This window comes from Clupea harengus, chromosome 25 (genome assembly GCF_900700415.2).
Source record: "Clupea harengus chromosome 25, Ch_v2.0.2, whole genome shotgun sequence".
Taxonomy (NCBI): Eukaryota; Metazoa; Chordata; class Actinopteri; order Clupeiformes; family Clupeidae; genus Clupea; species Clupea harengus.
Window position 1 is genome coordinate 10,433,269 of NC_045176.1, and position 24,379 is coordinate 10,457,647.

The 24,379-nt window shown below is 40.4% G+C and overlaps 1 protein-coding gene across 3 annotated transcripts in view; it reads right to left on the reverse strand.

The window, feature by feature from the left end:
* The window catches only part of pth1r (parathyroid hormone 1 receptor), a 52,080-nt gene that overhangs the window by 12,080 nt on the left and 15,621 nt on the right, over window positions 1-24,379 (reverse strand). For all 3 annotated transcript variants that reach the window (XM_031563122.2, XM_012827882.3, XM_042703712.1), the window contains 4 exons: window positions 15,864-15,966; window positions 8,958-9,068; window positions 7,987-8,111; window positions 3,189-3,283 (listed from right to left, as the gene is read on the reverse strand). In XM_031563122.2, coding sequence (XP_031418982.1) covers window positions 3,189-3,283; window positions 7,987-8,111; window positions 8,958-9,068; window positions 15,864-15,966 — 434 coding nt within the window. The remainder of the gene's footprint in view (window positions 1-3,188; window positions 3,284-7,986; window positions 8,112-8,957; window positions 9,069-15,863; window positions 15,967-24,379) is intronic.

Genomic DNA, 24,379 nt, shown 5'->3' on the forward strand with positions numbered 1-24,379 from the left:
AGACAAGAAAGACTAAAAGCTATTACTGAGTAGCAGGTTACCTCCTGCAGCTATTGACAGACACTCAACATCGCTCAAGATGAGCTGAATTAAATTAAATCAAACAAGCCCCAGAGTTGACAAAGACATTTAGGAGTTTGGAGTAAATAAATAAACTATAGGTTTATCTCAATTCTTGCTAGGTGGTATGGAATGACAACAAACATTATTAATTGGTACCTCACATGGTCTCTGCTCAAGGCCAGTTAAGAATCATTGTTTTCAAGTTTGTTTTTATGTCTTGCTAGTTTTCACTTTAATTGAATTAGTTTCTCAAACTGGCTTGGAGCCTGGCGCATAGTTAGAATATTTTAACTATTTTGTAGGTAGGTGGGTCTTCAAAGGCCATGCATAATCTCAGATTATATTGAACAAATTCACAATCAAATTCTTTTCAGGGTATACCCTAAAAGAAAGAATATAAATACTCTAGTATGGTCTTAAACTGGACATGATGGCAATGCTCAACACCTGACTGATAAACACCTGCTCTAACCAGAAACAAGCTGAAGCAGAATTTAGTGTTGAAAGATGAAGATATTTAAAGATCCTTGTGAGGTTGTTGATTATGCTAAGGAGCCATTAATGCCCTGTCTACTGCAGTGGTGAGTTTGTTCAATGACTTCCTGGTTCTAGGGATTATGGGTACATAACCATATAATGTAATGTTTAAAATTGGCCAAATCTAAGGGAAATATATATATATATACGTATTCTCCCCTTCAATTGCAGTAAAACTCAGAAATATCAATTAACGACAGAGCTTGCCAAGTGCAAAGAAGTTGTCCGCGAGTATTCCGACCTTGTTTGGACTTTACCATGAAGCCACAATCCACTACACTTGTGCAGACACCATCCACATTCCCTGCCAGTCCTCATATTATTCAAAATCAAAATAATTAGTGTTATGTCTGTCCTTGCATCTGGTTTGTTTCAGAGGGTAGCTGGTATGATGCCCATATCTTTTCACATATCTTTCTTTTTAGTCATTGGTGGTAAGGTGTTTGATTATTTGATTATTGAGTGTTTAATAATAGGCGAAACGCAACAAGGTAGGATATTGAAACCTGCAATCTGATGTAGCCTACCTTCTCCTCAACGGTGAGTTTTAAAATCATGAATCTCAACACCTCTTTATAAATTGGCCTCGCAAACGTGTAATTTAGTTAATTTATTTCTTTGTTAGGTTCATGTGATAGATAGAAACAAGTGTTTAAATGTGAGGTTGTTTGTAATACACTTCTCTCCCCTTCCTTTTCATTTTCTGCCACAGGTTTTATGTTTTCCATGGATTTTTCACGGTTAATGCGAAACTCCACGCTCCACGATTTCCTGACAACCAACATAAATTAGGTTGTGACTTAGTTTACTTCTATTTTAAATAAATCATGCCATTTTCATGAGCCTGCCTTCATTCTGAAGTTAAGCACTGTGGGTGTGATCGAAGCGTATAGGGGACAATACACAGAACTGAAAAGTGCGGAACTGGAGGTGTGCAAAAAAGGACTTAAGCGTGAGTGGGGGAATGTGGCCCATGGTGTTTATCTGTGTAGCTTCCCTGCTATGGAAAGTAGTGGGGGTTTGAGTTTTAAAAAGTGAGAGTTTATCTGTGTATCTTCCCTGCTATGGAAGGTAGTGGGGGTTTGAGTTTTAAAAAGTGAGAGTTTATCTGTGTATCTTCCCTGCTATGGAAGGTAGTGGGGGTTTGAGTTTTAAAAAGTGAGAGTTTATCTGTGTATCTTCCCTGCTATGGAAGGTAGTGGGGGTTTGAGTTTTAAAAAGTGAGAGTTTATCTGTGTATCTTCCCTGCTATGGAAGGTAGTGGGGGTTTGAGTTTTAAAAAGTGAGAGTTTATCTGTGTATCTTCCCTGCTATGGAAAGTAGTGGGGGGTTGAGTTTTAAAAAGTGAGGCAATGAATGAGTGAAAACACTCAAAGAAATTGTGTAAAATTATCAGCATTTCTTAAGCAAAGTCAAGAAAATATGCTTGAATTCCTAAGGATCTGTGTAAAAATGACTTAAATGTTTTGGTTTCATTTTACATGATCTATTTGAGGGTATGGTCTAAAACAACAGTGATTGTGAATTTGCTCAATATAATTCCGTGTAAAAATGATGCCTTGCTTTTTTCGGGTATTTCCAGCATATCATTTTTTTAAGTGTATGTATTCCATCAGTGATTCTTTCTCAACCTGTGAGCATCTGTATATATATATATATATATATGAACGCTTTTTCTCAGTCAGCTGAAACCTGTATATATACAGCTTTATATATATATATATATATATATATATATATATATATATATATATATATAAGTAATTGAAGTTGACTGAAGAAAAAGCATTCATGCTGCATGTATCCCTGTAATCTCATACCAATATGAGTGGAAATGAAACATAAATGTCAACAAGAAGGAGCAGGAATTACAATCTAACCTGAGGGCAGAACTCTTCTAAAAGTCAAAGTGTAAAAGGCAAAAGGCCTGCTCTGAACAGAAATATCCTTTTGACTTTGTTCCTTCCCATGTGATGTGTTACATGCATGTTGGCACGCCACCAGGCCTGGACGTATCTATTTCTTCTTTTGGAGGAAAAGCCACCGTTTTTTTTTTTGTATAAAATGTTTTTTAGAAAAATGACATGCTTGCCACATCTTCATGTTATATTTGATTGAATATAACTAATGAGAGGAGAATTAGTCACAATCAGCACCTATCATGCCATCTTATCATTTCTTCCTTAATGGTAACAGGCAGCCACTAATGCCCTTACATGTTTGACGTCCATTCAATCTGACATAAAACACCATGAGCAAATTGTTTTAAGTGTTCTACAAGCAATGTTTATGCATTAGCAAAGTCAGTTTCAAACTGTTCAGTTTAACACTTTCGTAAGAGAGAAAGGTCAGGTCAGGAAACTTTATATTTTGTATCTCAGTTTCGATTCTGAATTCTGAAACAGTTCATAAGTGGTTCTTAGCAATAAGAAACTTGTGTCTATTCCTCTAAAACATCCTAGCTTAATTAACGAGCCAGTGGGGAACTGATTTTGAAATCCTCCTGGCAGCAGAAAATCAAAGTGAATCTACCCAGGCAGATTGAGACAAAATAGTAATTTAAAATCCGTCAGGACTGGAGAACGTACCGGAAATATCCCAGGATCACCACGGCCACCATGAGGGATCCCAGTGAGATGGAGTAGCCCACCGTGTAAATTAGATAGAGTCGATCAAACACCTCCTGTTGGTCAAAACAACACAGACAGATGAGTGTCTCCCACGAAAAGCTCTGAAACCATGATTTAATTCAGTGTTGTGTTCAGTTAATAGGTTTAACATTACAATTATTCAGAGCTAGCCTCTGCAAACAGTGATACCACGTACTGGGTCTGGCTAAGTTGTAATACATTTTCTTTATTTCACCAAAACTTCAACCATGATAAGGACCCAGAAAAAAACACAAATATATTGTTGTGACCACAATCTTAGTTTTTAAGTATGAATAGAAATTCTCTGATCTTTTAAAGGCTTCATGGACAGCTGAAAGAACACAATGTGTCTCAGATGCTAAGTGTGTGTGGTGTGGAGGTTCACGTCTAAAACTAGATCTGTGGTACTGAGGCAGAGGAAACAGCCTCATAAAAAAAAACTCCGTACACATTCAAGCAGTTTTAATTAGAGTAAGAATCTCAAACTTGCATTGTGCTCCACAGTGAAACGTGAACGTTTGCTTTGACAGCAAACTGACACCCAGCAACTGAGGTGGCTTGAATAGCATTCGTTTCTTACGAAAACATTTTGTTTCAAGCACCGAGGCCGAATAAAAGAAAAGAAAAAGGGAAAAAAAAGGGGGGGAAATCAGGGTGGGGAATGCACCATTTCCAAAAGAGATTACTTCAAGCAACAGGCAGCCAGAGGACATTCTGTGTGGAGACCACACTAACCATGCTAGCTGGATGGCCTCTGTACTGCATGAGGCCCATCTAAGGCTGATGTAACCAGAACTCAGAGGGCTGTTATCATTTAGCCTGTGGTGCAGAGGCCCTGGCCAGAGTGGAGCTGTGGACTGCACACAGATAGCACCATAAAGATTTTCATGTGTGCATATGAATGTTTCTTCAATGGCTGCCACCACGACTCTTGGGATCCCATCAATGTAAATAGACAGTGTCAGACTAAGGGTCAGAAAATATTGAGATATCTGCCCACTGACTTTCGGTTTGGTCTGATTTGTTTACAAAAAGGGAATGAAAATGAAAGGGGAAATGAAGGGAAGAAACCTAAAAGGGAAGGCTTGCAGTTTTATAAAATGACACGACTTGTTGCATGTTGAGAAATAAAAGCTCATTCATTGAATACATGTCACCATTCTTAAGCAGGGTAAGTGCAATTCACAAGTTAATGAATAAAATAGAAAAGTGATAGAGATGTTAGGTTAAGACTTTGGAAACAGAGCTGACAAAAGACTAGTATTGTGTATGATTCATGTCTCATTAGTATTTTCCATCTCAAATCAGTCTGAGTATTTTTAGTAAATGCAAATTAACCCAGCTCTCCAGAGTTCAAATCAAACAGCTGTCCCATTTCCCCCCGTGGTTCTCCATAATCCTGTGTTGTTCATCCATGTCATATTTATTAAGGATGATGTTCTAACTTCATGCTCAAATCTGTGAGCACATTCACTAGTCTCTTCCTCAAGTACAGTAGATAACTGAATTTAGTTATTTATCTAAGTGTCTGAACAGACTACATGAGTCACTGATAAAGGTTACCAGGTACAATGGTGCTTCTGCAGTCTTTTTCTGCTCTAATTAGCATACTTCTGTGTGTGTGTGAGCGCGTGCGTGTATTATGTGTGTGTGTGAGTGTGTGTGTGCCTCTTTGTGTGTGAGAGAGACAGAGAGAAATAGAGAGAGATTATCACAGACCCTTGATGTCATGCAAGATCAACTAATCTTCTTTTGACACCTGAAAGTGATATAGTAATTTTAGTATTTTGTATTTAGTGTTCTTCCTTGGCAATCTATTTATATATGTTTTTGCAGTGTAATTATCAGTAACGAAAGAAATGCTGTGCCACAGTTTCCATTTTAAGAAGATTTTGTGAATCCACAAGGGTATTGATTCACCTCCCCGGTCACACAGGATTTCCATCCACTTATCTCGGGAGAACAGTCCCTCCTGCTCCCTACTTTATCTCAACTGATAGATTTTGATGAGGTTCGACTGAGGGCAAGCAAAAAAAGACATCAAATGATGGACCCAAAATGCAACATGCACTTGTTGGTTGCCTAGGCACCAGTAGCTCCGAAGACCACTGCAGGACTCTCTCGTTCCTTTCTTGTGCCTAATATCCACTTTTCACAATTGATTACGTTCAGCTTGGTAGAGAGGTGAAGTCTAGGTCAGAGCAACCTATTCACAATATGTGCCCCATGAACATGATTATCGTTCTATGAAACAATCCATGCAAAATAATGATGATGATTGATGATGTGCTTTAATCAAAATTTAAGCAAATTCACAAGGAAAGCAGCCATAATCACTGACCCACACAGTCAGAGTGTCTCTAGACTCTTGTTAAAAGAATGGTTTACTGCAAAAACACAATCAGACGACACTGAAAAGGAACACTGTCATCACTGACAAGGGCTCCCTCCATATGGACCGTTTTAGTGGAAAATAAAGAACCGTTAAGAAAAGCTGCTTGCAATTGATGCACATCTAGGCTGTTGCATTTGTGAAACATTTATCACAATGACTTGTTTTGAAGAAGCTTTTGAATAGGTAGATGTAAATAAAGATGTTTCAATACTTGTAAAAATGAGGGAACTGCATGGATGCCGATTTATTAGTGCTAAATCTAAGTTTATCAAATTGTTGCTTTTTAAATGTCCCTTTAGTATGGTATGATACCATCGGAGAGCTACACGCTCTTTCCTCTCAGGAACTGAAATCTAGGGCCCAATCCACACTTCAGGATTGTATGAGAATCCTCTGATAACTGGGTCATATGAGGTTTCTCATTTTGCTATATATAATTTGCAAAAAGTACTTTACTCACCTGTCAATCATTACAGACTGATGTTCAGCCAATGTGTATTGGACGGGTTCAATTTGGTAGATAGTTCTTGCTTAGGACTCCATTATTTGGGTAGGCATTTGAATGTTCTTAAAGGCTATGTAATCATGTGTTACTGATCATTACTCTCTGTATTCTGCTGCATTAGAGATGGTCTTTTTTGAAGATCTGTAGATCTATTTCAAGAAAGTGACCTTTGCAACTGAAACTAAATAATAAAAGTAACAGCAGAGATGATCCGTATCATAAGGCACAGCCTGGCTGCTCTAATGTTGAGAAAAACAAATGACTGTTAACTTTACATTAAAGTTTTAACATTCAGAAATGTGCTGCTACAACACGATGTGAACATCATTGGTTGCCGGGTTCCTCTAAATAGTACAGTTTCACTATTTGAAGAGAGGCCAAAATCTGCATTAACAAAATGATTGCTGAGCTCCGCCTTCACAAAGCCCTCTTATGAAGTGGTCAGTTAGAACAAAGGTTTGTTAGCATGTGAAATGAACACCCTCAAATGGCTTCACTTCACAGTGAAGAAAAATGACAATGTGAACCATAGAATTTGGATTTAAGTCTTATTTTCTGCATACTGCATACATATTTTCAAAGACCATTTGAAAGAAACACAAGGAATTCCAAAAGAAGAGCAAAATGTCCCTCCTTTAACCTCCTCCTGTGTCCTTCTCCTATGAGCTTCTATGATTGCCCCGCAGCCAGTAACATGAAAGACTTTCAGATTGCCATCACTTGTTTCTGGTTTATCATTTTAAATGTGTTTTTTTATGTGTGCAAACACATTGCAGTAGTTTTATCAAAATGCTTAAATGTTTGACATGTTTACTACAGGACGTGTTACCATCACATTAACATAATCTATGCCAGATTGAATTGTGTCTCTAATACACAGTGCTTCACATTATACACACCTTTGAAGGTCTATCACACAGAGATTTCTGGGAAGCTTATCACATAATTCTAGGAATTCTTTGTGCTTGACCAAAGATTGCAATTTGTCAGGCCGTGATGAAAGGCCTGTTTAGTCCAAGAGGAGCTATAGAGGAATACGGCACATTTGCAGACATTTACATATTACATGTTCCAGACTTCAGGACTGAGACTTCACAAAGGGCTGCAGCAGTCCTATTTAACAGTCAAAAGTTTTGAATTGAACATTCTTCGTAACATTTTTAACTGTCAACGCTTAATTTTTGATTTTAACTTTATTTTTTATGACTGAAAACCAATTTCATCCTGTCAAAGAAACTAGAATTTATTTTCTCCCATACTGTAATTTTCATCAAATGTAGCTGTACGCTTCATGCCTGAGGACTGCTGATAGAGCTGTGGTAACCTCACTGTCATTTTGGTTTCCATTTGAAGTGGGATTTTTTGACATTCCTCATACAGAGCAGCCTTTTTTTGCCCAGTTCTGCTCTCCAAAATCAATAAGAGAATCATCAGGGGAAGCAGAACTTAACCAGTGTCAGTGCCTCACAAAAGAGCAAACACTCAATTAAGGCTTGCTATGGAGTGGCAGGGGGGCAGAGTAATTATCTGGGAATCGGATAATTACAGTCTTTCAACAGACAGAACCCTGACAAAAACCACATCCCTAAAGATTTACTTCCATGTTGTAAATACATCGATAGTCCATTATGCACATACTGAGACCACTGCACAACATGCACTGAACAAATTGAAAAATCCTCTTAACTATCACATCTACCATTGATTTAAATAGTAAAACGTGCCACTAATTGAACATGAGTGCGATAGGCATGACTGAAAATGGATGTTAAAATCACAAAGACAAACTGGGAATCTAAAAAGGGAAACTGATATAACTGAATAATAAATCGTACCCTCTCTTGGTTCTGGTTGTAATGGCTGAGGAATTTGGCACATTCGCTATAATTAGCCCACGTCTTATTGTTGGTGGTGGCCAGCTCCCATGTTCCATTTAGGTCACAGCGGCGATACGCATGACCTAAGGAGAGAGAAACAGTGACCTCTTATGCATGTGCAGCTAACTAGGAATGTCTTCTTGTGTATGCACCGTGTATCAAAGACAGACTGGTGGTGACAAATGAATTCAAACCATCTAAGGTCAAACCCATGATGCCTGTGTGTTACACCAAGTGAGGTGTGCATAAAGAATGCACCTTTCTGTTCTTGGAACGATCATTTCCCAGCTTCGGGATGAGGGAAATGCCTGACTGCTATTCAGTGGCCATGTTAATTAATTAATATAGAGTTCATACAGACAGCAAATTCATACATCCATCCAGAGAATTTAGCAGTGAAGTAGGTAGCATTGCCTTTAATTAGTGTTGGAATATTTCAAAAGCCACAATATGTAATGTTTATCATAAAAACAGATTTGCCTTAAACCATTCTTTAGACAAAATTTGCGGTAAACAATTTGAGAAATGTTTCCTAGAAGGCAATGCTGCCTACTTCAGCTTTCACCTCTGCCTAGCAACGACCTTGACATAGTTAACAGAGAAGCACCCCTACAGGGAAGGCAACATGACCTTTAACCTTTGTCACCATTATCAGACTGAATGAAAGAGATGCATAGTGTCGTAGTGGATTACAGTCATTATACATTATGATGAACACCAAACACCAAAATGAAACCTTTAGTTCCTGAAAGTTGCAAAGGCATTGAAAGTGTCATTAATAAACCTAAAGCAATGTTAAGAAAACAAGAAGACCTGCCCTACTTTACAGTGACCTTAAAATAGGCCTCTCTGGAGCCATTATGTCTACAGCTGCAGGTTAGTCTAGGAACAATGACATTGCAAGGACATACGAGTTAGCGGTGAGTTACCTTTGTGGTTAAAATCGTAGACATACTCAGGACAAGAAGTAGACACCAGTCTCCCAGGAGGTCCCTCTGGCCAACATACAATTCCATCCCACTCTGGTAAGCAGAAGCCCTCTATAGAAAGGGACAAAGATTTACATTTAGAAGAGGAGTGCCTTGCGTGGCTCCACGGGTCAGTGCTACCACATCACAACACACCTTGTCTGCAGCAGCAAAAGAAACAAGGCAAGGGATAGTTTCATTTCCAGCACACAGGCAACCATACTTCTGACTGCAGGTAGGCGGGTACAGCTGAGGGCATCAGATCATTATCCAGACAGATGCAACAATGGGATTTATAGGGGTACTGCTCACACCAGCCTTTGGCTTTCCAAACAAAAACAATGGGACATCACAAAGAGAGGAGACAGTGCAGAGGTGCTGAGATCTTCAAAGACAATTTTTGAAGGGATCAAGGCTAACCCATTTATATTGTTTACATCAGTTGCCTACAAAACAAACAACCAGCATTATCTTATGTCTGTCCGATCATTAGATTTTGAATAGAGATGTATACGCAATAGCTTGAGACACCAAGGTCTTTCTCAGTGATTGCACGAGTAGAACATTTTGTCTCATATTGACAGGAAGGACATATGAAAACCCAAGCCAAACAATAGCTTGAACTAAACAGGATAGAGCAGTGCTGATTTGTATGTCATGTCAAGGTAAAACAAATTACTCCCTGTGTATCAAGCTTTCATCAAGCCCCAAAACTGTATAAGAACATCTGGATAAGCTTCTAGTATAGTTTAACCTGATGGCAAATGTAATAGTAGTGGTTATAAAACCACCTGAACCTATGTGACAGACTGAACTAAATTATTCGCCATTGCCTGTGAAGTCAGTAATAACATCACCCAGGTCAGAAACCTGCCTCCCCCCCCCACTGTTCTGCCACACCTGTTGTGACAATAAATGTATAATCAGACCGGTTCTGTCAATACCCATATAATTATCACAATAGCCAATTTACACTTACTGCTCTTCTGCACTTCAAAGTCCTACTATAGGACTGCATTTTACATCACAGCAAAGGGAAGCTACTGACAAAGCATGAAACAATATCCCTCCACAGACGCCTTCAAGTTTCCTTCAAGTACTTGGCCAAACCTTTTCAGTGCATCATTCCACATAAAAGAGCTGAAGGGTGAAGGATGCAGCCATCTCTGTTTGCGGTTCAAAACAGAGGTAATGAGACTGTTGCAACCCTACTAGGGGACCACAACATCCAATTAGCAATCTGACAGCCTTTTTTTTCCCCAGCCCTAATTTCTCCAGCAATCAAGTGTGTGACACTCCATACACACAACAGGCAACATGAAAACTCTATTTCTCCGTTCCAAATGGAAAGGCAAGGCAAGGCAAGGGAAGAATGAACAGCAAGACAAAGGGAGGCAATGTGCACCAACAGCTTCAAATCTCTTTAGACTTTTAAAACTTAAATACGTTTCAATGCATTGTTTGGGTTTTTTAACTGTTCTTGTAACAAAACATGTGCAGCCCATATTGGACACAATTATCATTCTAAAATGTTTCATAGTTCTATAAATACGACAGGGTTTAACACTTCTATTATATCTTAAAAGTGCTCACATTTAGTAATTCCCATTGTACATTTAGAGATGCCATACCCTTGATGATGGGAGTGAGAAGCTTTTATCTCCAGAGTTGCTTGCCAAGCCTGATTTCTGGCTTTGCCATGGCTGTTATTGAAACCAGCTGCCCCAGACTCACCACAAATAACCAGTTAAGGATAAAACTTAACCATGCAGTCTTTGCTGCAGATCCATTATTTTCTCATGCCTATAATAACAGATCTCAAAGGGGAAATCAAAGGAGATGACGCTATGCTGTCTGTATGCAATCCAAACGTCCTGTCACTTAGCAGATCTGGCCTAATTAAAGAGTGAACCGGCGGGATTCAACAGTCGGGAAAGATGCCTCTCCGTGCAAATTTAACACAACACTTTCTTATGTTATTACAACAATAACCGTACTCTAAAGGGCTCTCAACTTGCCATATACTTGGACCACCTACTGCACTATGGCCTTCAAATGTAGCTCTAAACGTATATACTGCATGTCATTTCCTGTAAAATCCATGGCCACGATTTAAATATAACCGTGCCTGGGGTGGGGGGACGTGGCTATTGATGATGTCATTTGGGTTTTTAATAATGTTTTTCCTTGCTGTACTCACATTTGATTCAGAACTGCAGATGTCATAACACATATTGTGTGGCGTTTTGATATATGCAAGCTTTTATGGTGATTGCTGGTGTTATTTTACGGCCAGACCACAGAGTTTGAGCGCCGAGCTATTTTCACACACGGCAGAGTCTTGGGCCTGAAACCCACATCCCTCCACTGTCTGACCCGTGCAAACCTCAGTGTCTCTCTCAATGGAAACCTTGTTTCAGGAAAGTAAGGGAGACTCACTGCACCCGACCAAGGCACAAACTCGAATAATAAATAAGTGGACTTCACTGGAGCGCACAGCAGCAGAAGTAGGCTCCTGGCCTTGGCTGAGGTCTGGGCCACCTCCCCACCCCTCCCCCCCAAAATGACAAGAATAGCTTAAATCAACTCACAACTATTTGCTAATTTCATACCACACAGTGCAAACGATTTGAAATATCCATCATAGCTCGACATTTCTAATAATAGTGGGGCTAACCGCAGCTTGAGAGACACACAACATAAGGGGTGGCCTGGCGCTGCAAAGGCACAAACAACAAAGAGAAGAAGCCAAAGATATAAAAAAAAATTGCATCCAGCCGCACATTGTCCACAAAGAGAGAGAGAGAGAGAGAGAGAGAGAGAGAGAGAGAGAGAGTTTTAATCCTGTTCACCTCAGGCTATTTATAAAACTCCATACAGTGGAGTGGAATAAAACACTGACACTAATGAATGTATTATAATAACACAAAATGCAACAATATGAAAAAAGGAATAAACCATAAGGATTTGAATAAGCAAAACACATACAGTATTTTTTTAAGATTTAAAATAAAGACCTAATGTTTCAAGGTGATTTTTATGGCAATCTGAAAAAACAGGGTTATCAGAATATACATACCAGTCAGAATATAGTATCAGAATATAACAGTCAAAACTACACATAGAAACTAAATATGCCTTAATAAATAATAAAACAAAACCATATTATAATGTATTGTAAGACTTATTTTGATATATATTGCAGCTATGAAAAGACATCCATCGTAATTATGGCCATATTGCAAGTGAGAGCAAATGTACTGTTTAGGCAAAGAGTCTTTTGTTCTTTTTTTTTGTTTACAATACACACACAATTCATTTCAAAGAGCATTTAAGTTGACAAAATGGCTGGCTCTCAACTGAAACCTCAGCTCCCATCTGTGAGAGCTCAGTCTGTGGTTCCTCTGTTCCCCATTTTTATGGAAGAGGAAAAGCCTCCCTCGTGTTCCTCAAAATGTGGCGTGATCAGGCAGACATGTGCACCCTTCCAAAAGGGGTCAGAAAACAGCCACTAGATAAGAGCCCGGCGTCATCGGGTCTCAGGGGGGTTAGCTGTGATACCCCCCTCCCCATCCCCCCAAAAATAAACACCAACTGTGAGGCTGACTTAGGTAAAGACTATTTTTCCTCCAAATAGCCTCCTTCAGCCTCTGAGAGTGTGTTTGAGAATAGCAGCGCTCTAACGCTCACATCCCTGCTTCTCCTTCACCTTCTCCTCAGCCTGTAAGTGCTCTGCTCTGCTCTGCTGTGTTCCACCTGCGGACCGACCAACGGCACGTACCCTGCTGAGCGCACCTGTCCTGCCTTCACTCTGGCACCACTCCACAATCATCATCCCATTAATGGCACAACAGCCAAGCCAATCCCTCTACTGGGAGCGGCCAGGCAACACATTTACCAAAAATGGCAACAGTATCAAATTGTTTAAAAGATTTGTTTCTGCAAAAGTAGTGACCACATGCATGACAATAACCTCGTAAGGAGTAATGTCAAATAATCTTTGTGAGGAATAGTGCCTCAGATGATGTTATTTGTGAAAAATAATGCAACATCTCTTTATAGAGTGCACTTCAATAATCAGACCAGTAAGTAGTTATATATACACATGGTCATATGTTGTATCTTACAGAATCAAAATCCAGCAATCCAGTTTTCTATTCAGTCCTTCCTACCAAAATAATAATCGGCTACACATGTTATGAACACAAGTTCATCCACTGTTAAATCACAAGTTTCATTGGTTAAGTGCTTTAGAAATGGTTAATGCATAAAATATTGTCTGTATGTATTGTCAAAAGAAACATTAGGAGAAGAAACAGCCTACCTGGATACAAATTCAAATCTACAGAATGATATGTGAGAAATAAAAAAGCAGTATGATAAAGATGTTATCGTAAGGTGTTAATTACCGGCATGCGTGTGTTATCGGCAAACGTTTGCGTTGTCATGTTAATCCATTATTAAAATTATGTACAGTATACTTGTGCATATCGATTGTTAGAATGGCCGATGTTTAACAAACTGTCCGATAACTGACATAGCCACGCTAATGTGTTAATGCAATCGCACATTTCGTCTCTCCTGAAATTATATTTAGCCCTCTCTGATGGAGTTGGAGGAATCATGATATGTTTAGAAAGGCTTCCCTTTAGGGAACATTTAACATTGAGCCAACAGGTTGGCTTCCATCAAATTAATATCTCGTATTCTCAAATTCAATTGTGCATTAATAGATATACATGTGCTCTCTCCCGGTGACTGTTCCTATTATGGACAGCTTGATGACTTGAATTAGTCAGTGATTAGTCAGTGCAGTGTACCATGGAACAAAGTGAAGAAGTGAAGGGAATATCTCTTGAAAATCTTAAAAATCCCACTTCAAAGAAACTTGTGGAACATGATCAATTTTTCATTAGATCACTTCTTTGTAGCAGCTGATGAAGACATGGCGTGGCATGGCCTGAAAAACACAGAGTGGCTGTCTCTGTGGCGACACGCAATGTCATGTCAGGAAGCATTAGGGGTGACAGTGTTCAGACGAGGCCACTGACTGGACTGCCATCGCAAAAAGGGCCTAATGTGTGGGAGGCGGCTCTGCGCAGCGTTAGTGTCCACCACCATTCAAATCAATACGGCTTGATGTAGCCCATGAAAGTGTGTTTTCCCCACTGATCAGCTTGGCTTTTACATTGGGGGATGACACCCTTGCCTTTTGTACGGAGCCTTTGAAACACAACACAACACATATCTTTTGCGTCAGAGGAAAGAAGCCGAGGAGGTGGGAGTTGTGGGTGGGCAGGGGTAATGAGGACGGGTTTTGTGCAAGGCAGCCATTGAGTCTGCATTTCCCCACAGTGATGCCCTCAGGTTTTTAGAAACAAACATTACTAATGGTTTGTTTCAGAGCTGTCAAGGTTTCCCTCAGATGAGAGAGGAATCCGTTCAAATTTAATTGAAATGGAATAAACCAAAGCTAAAGAGAAAATAATAACAGTCAGGATTGTACAATTACCCACTAAACACGGGTTATTTCAAAACAATTTGGAACAACTGTGGGTGAAAAAAAGTTGACCGCTGCGAGAGGAAACAGAATAGCCTAAAAAAACTCCTACGTTGCTAAACTATGTCTTTAAATACAATAGTTTGAGGCCCAAAGTTAAAATCAAACATGAAATAAAACAGCTAAATCTCAATCAATGTTCAACTGCCTAGTACTTAGCCAGAATGCACAATACAATGCAATACAAAATAGCATGACATAATTAATCAGATATAAGGTACTACTTTTTGCTGCGTTTGTAGATCATTTTGTAACTCTGGGCTGGGAAGAATAATAGAACAATAATGGAAATAGTGCATTGTTCACCATTCATTTTTCATTTTATCAATATGGTGCACCGATGTTTTTACAAAACCCCACAAGATCAATTAAAAGAATCCTTGTATACATGTGTATGTGTGTGTGAGAGCTAGTGTGTGTGCATGTTATCTGCTTGTGTACTACACATCTCCCTCCCTCCCGCTCTCTACCTCTCTCCTTCCTTCTTTCCATCCCTCTCTCTCTGCCTCTCTCTCTGCCTCTCCAGCTCCCCTGTGCATAGATTGTTTTGGCGCTATATAAATAAAATTGAATTGAATTGGGTTCTTCCCCATTTCATTACAGTAAGAAGACAGTGCGTGTGTGTCTGTGTGTGTGTGTGTGTGTGTGTGTGTGTGTGTGTGTGTGTGTGTGTGTGTGTGCATGTGTGTGTGTGTGTGTGCTTGTGTAGAATGGTGGCATAGAGCCTATGTGTATCATTATCTCGTTTTTTTAAACGACACCCTTCAGTGTCTTCATCCTTGCTTCTCCCCTAACCGCCATCAGCACCACACCGCAGCAACAAAAAACTCTCCACCCAAGAATCCTCAGCCTCAATCAATGTCAGTTAATCCCTGGCTGAAGTTTATGTGACATGTCAGAGTCCATCTCCTCTGTTCACTGCCTCCATACTGCTTTGGGACCACTAGTGCTGTTACAGTGGGAAGTGATAACACTCCAGGAACTGAGCCCAATGTGTGGCTCAAATGCCTTGACATCTTACGTAACTCTGTTTACATGTGTGTATTTTTCTAAGTGTGTCACACAGACCTGCCTGCCCTGTGCCATCACGACAATGCAGCCAGACAATAGGTAATGCTGTAAGTCGTGAAGAGTGTTGGTTTAACATGAAAGGAAATTCTTAAAACATTCTCTATTCTTAGACCGAAGGCATATCAGTATAATGCAGTGTATCAAACAAGAGAGTGAAAGGGACAGCGCTCTTTCCACCTATGTATGTTTATTTAAGTACCACACGTCAGTGTATTAATATTGACATAAGGACTGACCAGCAATCTTGTGTTTGGACTTGATGACTCGTTCACATTTTCTCCTAGCGTTGAACAATAGATACATCTGCTCTTCCTTGGTAAGGACGTCATCGGCATCCACCTATATGGAGAGAGAGAAAAAATGAGATCAGTTTGAGGCAGCTATTCACTACTACAGTAACGTAGTTATCTAGAATGTGCTGGTGTTTTGATGATGAAGACAAGCAACATTCTGTTTTCATCAGTCATAACAGCAAATTCTTATTGCCAAACATGTCGATTGTCAAAAACCAAGAATGAAAAATGCTTCTCGCAGTGGGTATTTGCATATTTTCCATTCTCGTCCTGATAGAGCTTACAAAGACATAAAGCACTTGTATACCTGATAAAACGAGAAAAATGTATAACACATTGCTTCAAACAAATTGTCTATCTTTACAAAGACGGATGTTTTAAAATGCTTTATTCATCCCCACCGCTCTTGAAGGAAATAACCTGCAAAGTGACTTGGGATACCTAATGGACTCCATGCTCTCTCCAGTCGGCACGATTTATGTAAACTGTTAAGTTGGTAACAAATTTATATTCCTGTCAAAGTGGGGCTTTAAAGGACTGTGTGGTCAGGTACTGCTCTTGGGCAAACAGTATCACTTACAGTCTTTGTTGATAGTCACAGTTGGAGTTTCTGTGATCTGAGCAACTCAGCAGGAAAGATTCCTTCAACACCAATCTGACCCGACTCCAAAACAAGGGGGGAAATAAGCAATTTCACGAGACGAATCTGCATTCGCTTGACGGCGCTAGAAAAGTCTCTTCATGTCCTAACTCGATCGTGTCACTCTGGAGACGCTTGCTTAAAAGGTAAATAGTGTTTTGTTTTGTGTTTTTTTGTTTGTTTTAAGTCATTAGAGGACACAAAAGCATCTCCGTGTGATAACTCATCTTATCGTGGCCAGCCCCGGGGGCAACAGATAAAAGCCCCGTACAACATCTCCATTCATCTCGTGAAGCATGCAGTCATTTCAAATGTCAACTGAATATGACAACAAATGTGACCGCACAGCCCCTCACTTGCCTCTGCTGTGACGTGCTCTCTGCCCCTCGGCCTGTTTGTTCAAATCAATATTTTGCAACTGAACTCTAGCTGCCATTCCATGCATCTGTCAGCAACAAGTATTGAGTTCTACTAATTTGAGTCAGGTCACATGTCTATTTGATGAAATGTAAATAGGATATTTCGCTCCACCACACCAAAACGAACGCAATGAATAGCCTCCCTTTTATTTTACTGCTTGAACGGTCGAGTGACGCTCAACTGGACTGTGCAGGGCCGTGTTTGTATATGATAATGAGAACAGAGTTTCACAGCGGAATTTATAATTCATAATTTCCACCGTTTTAAAAGGGGAGCGCTGTGCTGATAAACCTCGGACATAAAATGGCCAGCTTTGCATCAGCCCCGGGAACATTGCCCTGTATCAATCACGGGATTAAGAAAAAACGGTTTACAAAGTTCCTCACATATTATTTGCTCAATAGGAAAGCATCCAAGACACAGAAGAAAGATAATGCTGTTTATAGGCTTTTTTTAATCACATGCTTTAGCCCTGGCCTCACAGAGTAATACATATGGTCGTTTATACTGATGTGATACCTTTCTACTGCTTGGATAACTTTCTATTGTTTGTAAATACACGTTATGATAAAAAAGTTCATATGATGCTTATCTGCTACAGAATAGCACTGGGCCATGGGTTCTTTCCAGCATGAAGACATACCAATGACATATATTATCTGTGCTTCATGTCACCGTGGATGACAAGATATAAGACAAATACTAACTACAATACTGAGAACATTTCATTTACATTCAAAGTGTCATAACACACACATTTGTGGTTTGTGCATTTACTTATGTTACACATTTACCGATGCTAGCCCGCTTATCTCCCACCAAAAACTGTCACCCTCTCCTGACGCCATGTTCCACCTGCTGAGATAACACTCTGATCCCTTTGTAAATTCTCCAAAGCCCGTGTGGCGTGCCATGCTTCACAGAGTGACCACAGTGCTGTCCACAACAAGTCAACCTGACTTCATTCCGGACCGCACCAGTCGCTGCTCGGCGGAGGTGTGATGTCAAGCGCGTGTCAACCAGTTGTCAAACACACTCACGCCTTTGAGCCGAGCTCTACACAGGACAGCTCTGATGTGTCGCGCAGCAGAGTGGCAAGCCGTGTCTTGCCTTGGGTCGTTCATTCTATGGCAACTCTGTGCCCCCCGTGGGACCACCATGACAGGGAAAACACCCGTAACACTGCTGTTTCCTCTTCCAGGAGGCCATCCAGAACACACTGGTAAAAACAAAACAAAAAAAAAACCCAGTCTCGACTGGACGTTGCGCCCGTTTCCCTCACTAAACAGCGTAGAGACTCGAAATATTTCAAAAGATTTCTGAGTAATTAGATGACTCATTTGTTCTTTCTTCAGAGTCTGGGCTTCTTCCTTACCCCCGATGGGCTTCTGAAGAAAATGCAAGTTCCTTAATCACTTTCATTACTCATGAATTGATTAATCCGTGCATGTCCAGTGACAATCACCAAAAGGCCTTACAGAATGGGCTCCCAATTAGCGCTGGAGAGCATCCCCCCATGTCAGTAAACTTGGAGACTTTGTCTCTTTCCTGCAGTATATTTCTAAAGAATAATATTGAACTTACAAATATATAACTGCCAAAGAACCACAGCACCTGAAACCATAATACTTCATCCTTCAATATTTTCTCTACTTTCAGGTTTGAAAGAAGGAAGCACATTCTGTGCAGTGAAAGGAAGCACAGAGGGAAGACATTTATGGCTACGCATAGTAAGGAACCACAGGTGGAACAACATTTTACCACAAGCAAATAGGATACAACTGGTTTGCTGTGTTGGCTACACCAATATAGAATATTCCAAGAGCTATTCCAAAGAGAGAATATAAATGTCGTCAAGTCACCGACAAGTGTAACTTGATGTTGAGAGCAATTACTGTTAACTAGTCAACATCTCAGAACTTTTTCACTCTCTTTCATTCTCTTTCTCTCTCTCTCTCTCTCTCTCTCTCTCTCTCTCTCTCTCACACACACACACACACACACACACACACACACACACACACACACACACACACATCCTTACGCCCTGAATATTATAAATTCTAGTTGTTTGTTGTAAGGGCTTGTCATCAAATCCAGCTGTTTCATATCATATTCATTGTATATCTGATAGCAATGACACAGTTATACATTTCTTCAGTATTTTCTGGCTGAAGGTAGAATTAATTCCCGATTTCTACATTTCATTGGATTAGTAACACTGTGTCAGGGCACTCACTGAAGAATGTGAAAGCATTAGACATGAGCGTGAGCATGAGTCTGATCTCCAGATGGATGGTTCTGCGGTCAACGCTCAGTGGAAGCCAGGGCACTCGGGGTGTGAGAAAAATATCTCAAGTCGACTTCGTGTCACCTACTGCGAGGGGAACAGGCAGGAGGAGAAACATCTCCGCTTCCAAAGCAACAGTTATCTGAGAGAATGAATGCCTCTAATTTCAGCTCTGAGTGCTGCCCACGCTTCTCCTCAGAAAGCGGTGGCAGGAAGTGACCCCCCCCCCCCCAAAGTCTAGCTTTCATTCTTTTCAAGCAGAGTGAAATCTATGTCACTAACTTTGGAACTGGTGATCAGGAGAAGATGTGTCTGTGAGGGGGTACTGGTAAACAGGGAGAGCATATGGAGCCTCGGCTGTTTACCCGTAGCACCACAGAGCACAAGCAGGACTTGTGTCTGTTTGTCTGGTCAGTGACATACCTGGACTTAATTACATCAGATTCATATCATCTTGGGTGAGCGCCAGGGATGCCTAAAGCACTCAATGAATATTAAATTAAGGCGAGGCACAATGCTCCACTGCCCATGGTTAGAAAACAAACCACTGTCTGTGACGAGCCCCACTTGTCCACAACACCAGCTTCTGTCCAGAAAATCATCTCTGACATGGCAGAGGAGTTCCATGCCTGGCAGCCAGTGAGGTAAAACAAGTCTCCCCTTCCATCTAGATATGAAGTGTAATTTCGGATTGAGCTGTCCCAAGACGAGGATCATGGGTAATTAGTCTGCGCCTCACAATTATTTTAGAAACGTATTCCTTCTCCACTGGCTGAACTCCCAGCCACCAAAGTAAACACAGCTTTTCACGGGGTTTGGCGTGCATATTCTTCTTTATGGCATTTCATTAAAAATACAGTGTCTTTTTTGTTGAAACTGTCTGGCAGGAGGCCAGGAGTAAAATGAGAAAAATACACAAAATATAAATATATGTATAAGTTTTGGCCATCCCACACTTGAATGAACATCATGTCTCTGCTTGTTCTCAAGAGGAGTGTCTTGAGGATTGACATGAATCTCTTATTTCGAGGAAATACCTCAACCAATATTGAACTAGCCATTTCTTACCAGCAGTGAGGGTGGTGTGCAGATTACAGTTAGACTGATACAGGTCTTACATAATTATTCTGTAAACAGTAGGACAGAAATTCAACCTTTACGAATCTCATTTCACCCTTGCCAGCCACAGCATGTACTACTGTGCTACATAAAGGTACATTACTAAAAATATCCAAAACACTACCCATCGACCTTCTCCATGAAGCACTCAGGATTTTCATCAACATTCATAGGTATTTCACCAGCAGGGGAAAAATACATACTTAACCCAAATGCTCCACAGCCCACAGCCTCTTCATAGATTAAATATGAACCAGCTACTTCCTGGGGTAGTTGGAAGAAATACATTTCAGATTTCTTTTTTTGCAAAAAGTATGTGTGAACACAGTGAAACAGTCCTTGAGTGACAATAACGGTGATTGAAAGTGCATACACGACTCAGAACAGATAATCAAAACCAAATCAGCTCAGCCAGGCAAGTTCTTCCGATGTAAACTGGAATTTGTCCAGAATCACACAAAAAAACAAACCTCCATTAGCTGAGCTGTGATCAGACAAAAAAACAAACCTCCATTAGCTGAGCTGTGATCAGACAAAATCACAGCGCACTTTTTTGTAAACTAATATCCTTGACCGGTTTTGTTTTAGTGGTGGTTTCTTCTCTGCTTCTCCCACTGGGAGTGAGCAGCAGGAAAGATCTGGTTTGCAGTGGATTACCGCCTAGCTGTGGTCAGCACTTCTTGTCTTGCTATACTCGGCACAATACGACCACTTTGGAACAGTTGTGGCGTACCACACTATTTCCTGAGATAGTATTTACTGTTCTGTGTCTGTTGTTCAAAATATTAATTTCCTGTCTACACATAAACAAACTTTTCATGGAAAAAATTGCAGCCTCCCCCGACCCACACCATCTTGGCGCAGCGATTGAGATGATCACATGGCCGATTATCTATTATAAAGTTACAAAATCAGCTAGCGTAGTTTTTCTTCAACATTGTTTTTACATTTGAACAGCTAATATTTTCAATGTAATTTTGTCAATCAGTTAAACTTTATTATTTTATTAGTTAAACTCTTTTTTTTTATCAGAACTTTTGTTTAAAACGGATCAAATCAGGCTAGATAAAATACAGTTTTATGACTGTTTCGTTGCATAAATAATCAGGCAAAAAATAAACTAAACAGTAGGCCCTGACATAAGAGCACTGCCATACTTCATTTGACCAGTAGTTGGTTGTTTAGGCCCTAACCCTTTAGGGTTCTCATTCCATTTTTACGCCCTCAGCCCTCAGCCCTCAGCCCACGCCCCTCTTGCAGTGCCCTTGCGCCCCCCTGGGGTGCCTGGCCCAAACTTTGGGAATCACTGCTGTACTCCAAGCGGATTAAACTTGAATTCAGAAAGCTGAAGATTAGTGAACTGCATACAATGTGACAGAAGTCCTCAAAACAGGAAAGCATAGTACTAGGTCATGCCATGCCCTCTCCTATTTGCTCTGTCTGCTTTGAATTGGGCATGTAATTACATTTCAGAGGCGCCGCAGTAGACAGCCTATGGTTGCCTTTCTCAGTCAATTCTTTTGTTTGGCAGTTTTCTTAAGCAAGACTTGTTTTGTGATGTCAGGTTTATGTACAGATCCGGGAGCTTTGAACACACTGAGAGGAATTTATACTCCTTCTTTAGCTAATTCTACATGCCTCTTAGGCCGCTGGGTCATTCAGGGATACAGCAACCGCACATTAAATCACTTTTATTGCAGGAAAAAAACTATTCATTGACATTGAAGTGTTGCATCCTTTCGTGAATCGTATTTCTCCTGAATGTCCCTCTGTATTGGATGCTCAGACTGCTGCAGGGTACCCGTGAAAAATGTCCTTCACTCGCCTGTATACATTACACTGAATGAGGATTTTCCTCAGGTAAACCGCATTAAGTGAGTCTTACCTTTGCATATCACACTTCATCACGAGGATGATAAATAATACACCACTAATATTTACATTTCTTACTGTAAGGCCACTGTATTTTCAGAATGGTGATGACTTCCTAATTTATTCATTTTCTCCTTTAGCTGGTCATTTACCCTCCATTGCACCACGGCCTAACATTTACTTCCTTGTTGTTGGCTTGTTTTCAAAATGCTATCCATGGGGCTTGCTCCCCCTTGTTTTTTTCTCCTTTTCAAAAAAATGAGGGGGGGGATCTTGTAAATTATAGCTCCACCAAATCTTGTTTTTAATGGCATGTCCACAATCTGGAAAAAAACATGAATATGTTACTTTTGACATATTACACCACATGAATGTTTTAGCGGACTGGGTTCCTGGATATTATAAACTCTATGAGTCAGTGCCACTCCTCTTCAACTGTGCAATTTGCATTTGATGATAAAAACCACAAACCACAAGACTGGTTGTCCCTTGGAAATGCTCGCGAAACCACATTCTGACTTAGAGCAGCATTCAGCTCCTAATTATACCCTGTCCAAGCCAGATAGGGCTGAAGAACAGCAGTTTGTTTCGTATGGAAACATTGTGTGTTGCCTTAGTAAGCACACATACCAGGGGGGCCAAAAGTGGCCTCTCCCAATGTTGTTGCCTCTAATTGAAAAGAGAGCATTTATTTCTCATGTTATATAAAGACTTGAATATAGAGTGCATGTTTTGTTTCTTCCTCAGCAGAACCGAGCTAAAGCAGCATTTTCATTTTCACAGAAAGATTAAAAACTACTAATGGTTATATAACCATCAGGCCACACCCATGGTTTCATAATATCCTAATGGACCTTGGGGGGTAGTATATCGGACAGACTGGGAGTGGGGGTGGGAGAGGAGTGGCCACAGTTTTAAATACCAACATGACATATTAACATCTATTTGGAGAACGTACAAAGCATGTCAGCCTCTAAGACCCGGGTGATAATCTGGAGCCCTCACTAGGGATTACATATACATTTTGAAAGTGTTGCTTAAGAGCTTTCTATTTTCAGATATTGCAGATGTTCAGCTCTCAGCTCGGGTTATTGTAATGGAGCCTAAAACGCAAAAGAAAGCTGAGAGTAAAAGCGTGAGCCCAGTATCATCATCATCATCTAACCCAGCGACACATGGGGATTGTTTATTGTTGCTCATGTGAAACTAAGAATCATCCCACGGCTATAAAAAATACCAGCCTCAAATATGACCTTTCCGAACAGACGCTGTATGCCAGAGATAAGATATCCGGTCAACCATAACTAAACATAAACAAAATTCCAATACACCTTGCCAGGCAGCCTCTCCATCTATGCTAATACTGATACTGCTAGTGGAAGTGGCCATATTACCTACTGTTAATTGTTTACCTACATTGATCTCCTCATTTGTTTATCAAATTGATGTCTACTAACTCAATTTTCTCGCTCTTATAGCGTGACTTTTGCTTGCAAATGCTGATCACCATATCCATTAAGTACATACGCGTATTGACAGCAAACTCTACCCACTCACTTTGTCTCTTTTCCCCTCCTAGTCTAGAAACCCTCAGCTTACTCCTACCCACCTCCACCACACTGTCATGCACTTGTTCTACCCGCTGTCCCAGCATTTACCTGCAATGTAAATAATTGCCACCATCTACATCGTTTTATGTACCATTCCTTACCCTTGTAACAGTAACCTTACAAGCCTTAAGCCCCCTCCCCCCTTCTTTTTCTATCTCTACCCGGCTTGCTCCAAGCAGATGGGCTCCACCTTATGAGCTGAGGTTCTGCTTAAGGTTTTTTCCTGCTGTGAGGTTTTTTTCATGCCCCTGTCGCCATTGTGCTTGCTCTAAGGGGGTTCAGACCCTGGGCTCTGTAAAGTGCCTTGAGACAATTTGATTGTTTTGGCACTATATAAGTTAAATTGAAATGAAATGAAATTGAATATGATGCAAAGGGCCCATACACTAGTACTCTACAATACACTACAAATGCAACTGTCTTTCGATTCCACACGTAGTCATTCAGAGCTCTGTTCCCAAGACACTGTGTGCAAGTCATTTAGCACATATGAAATTGAGTTCAGAGA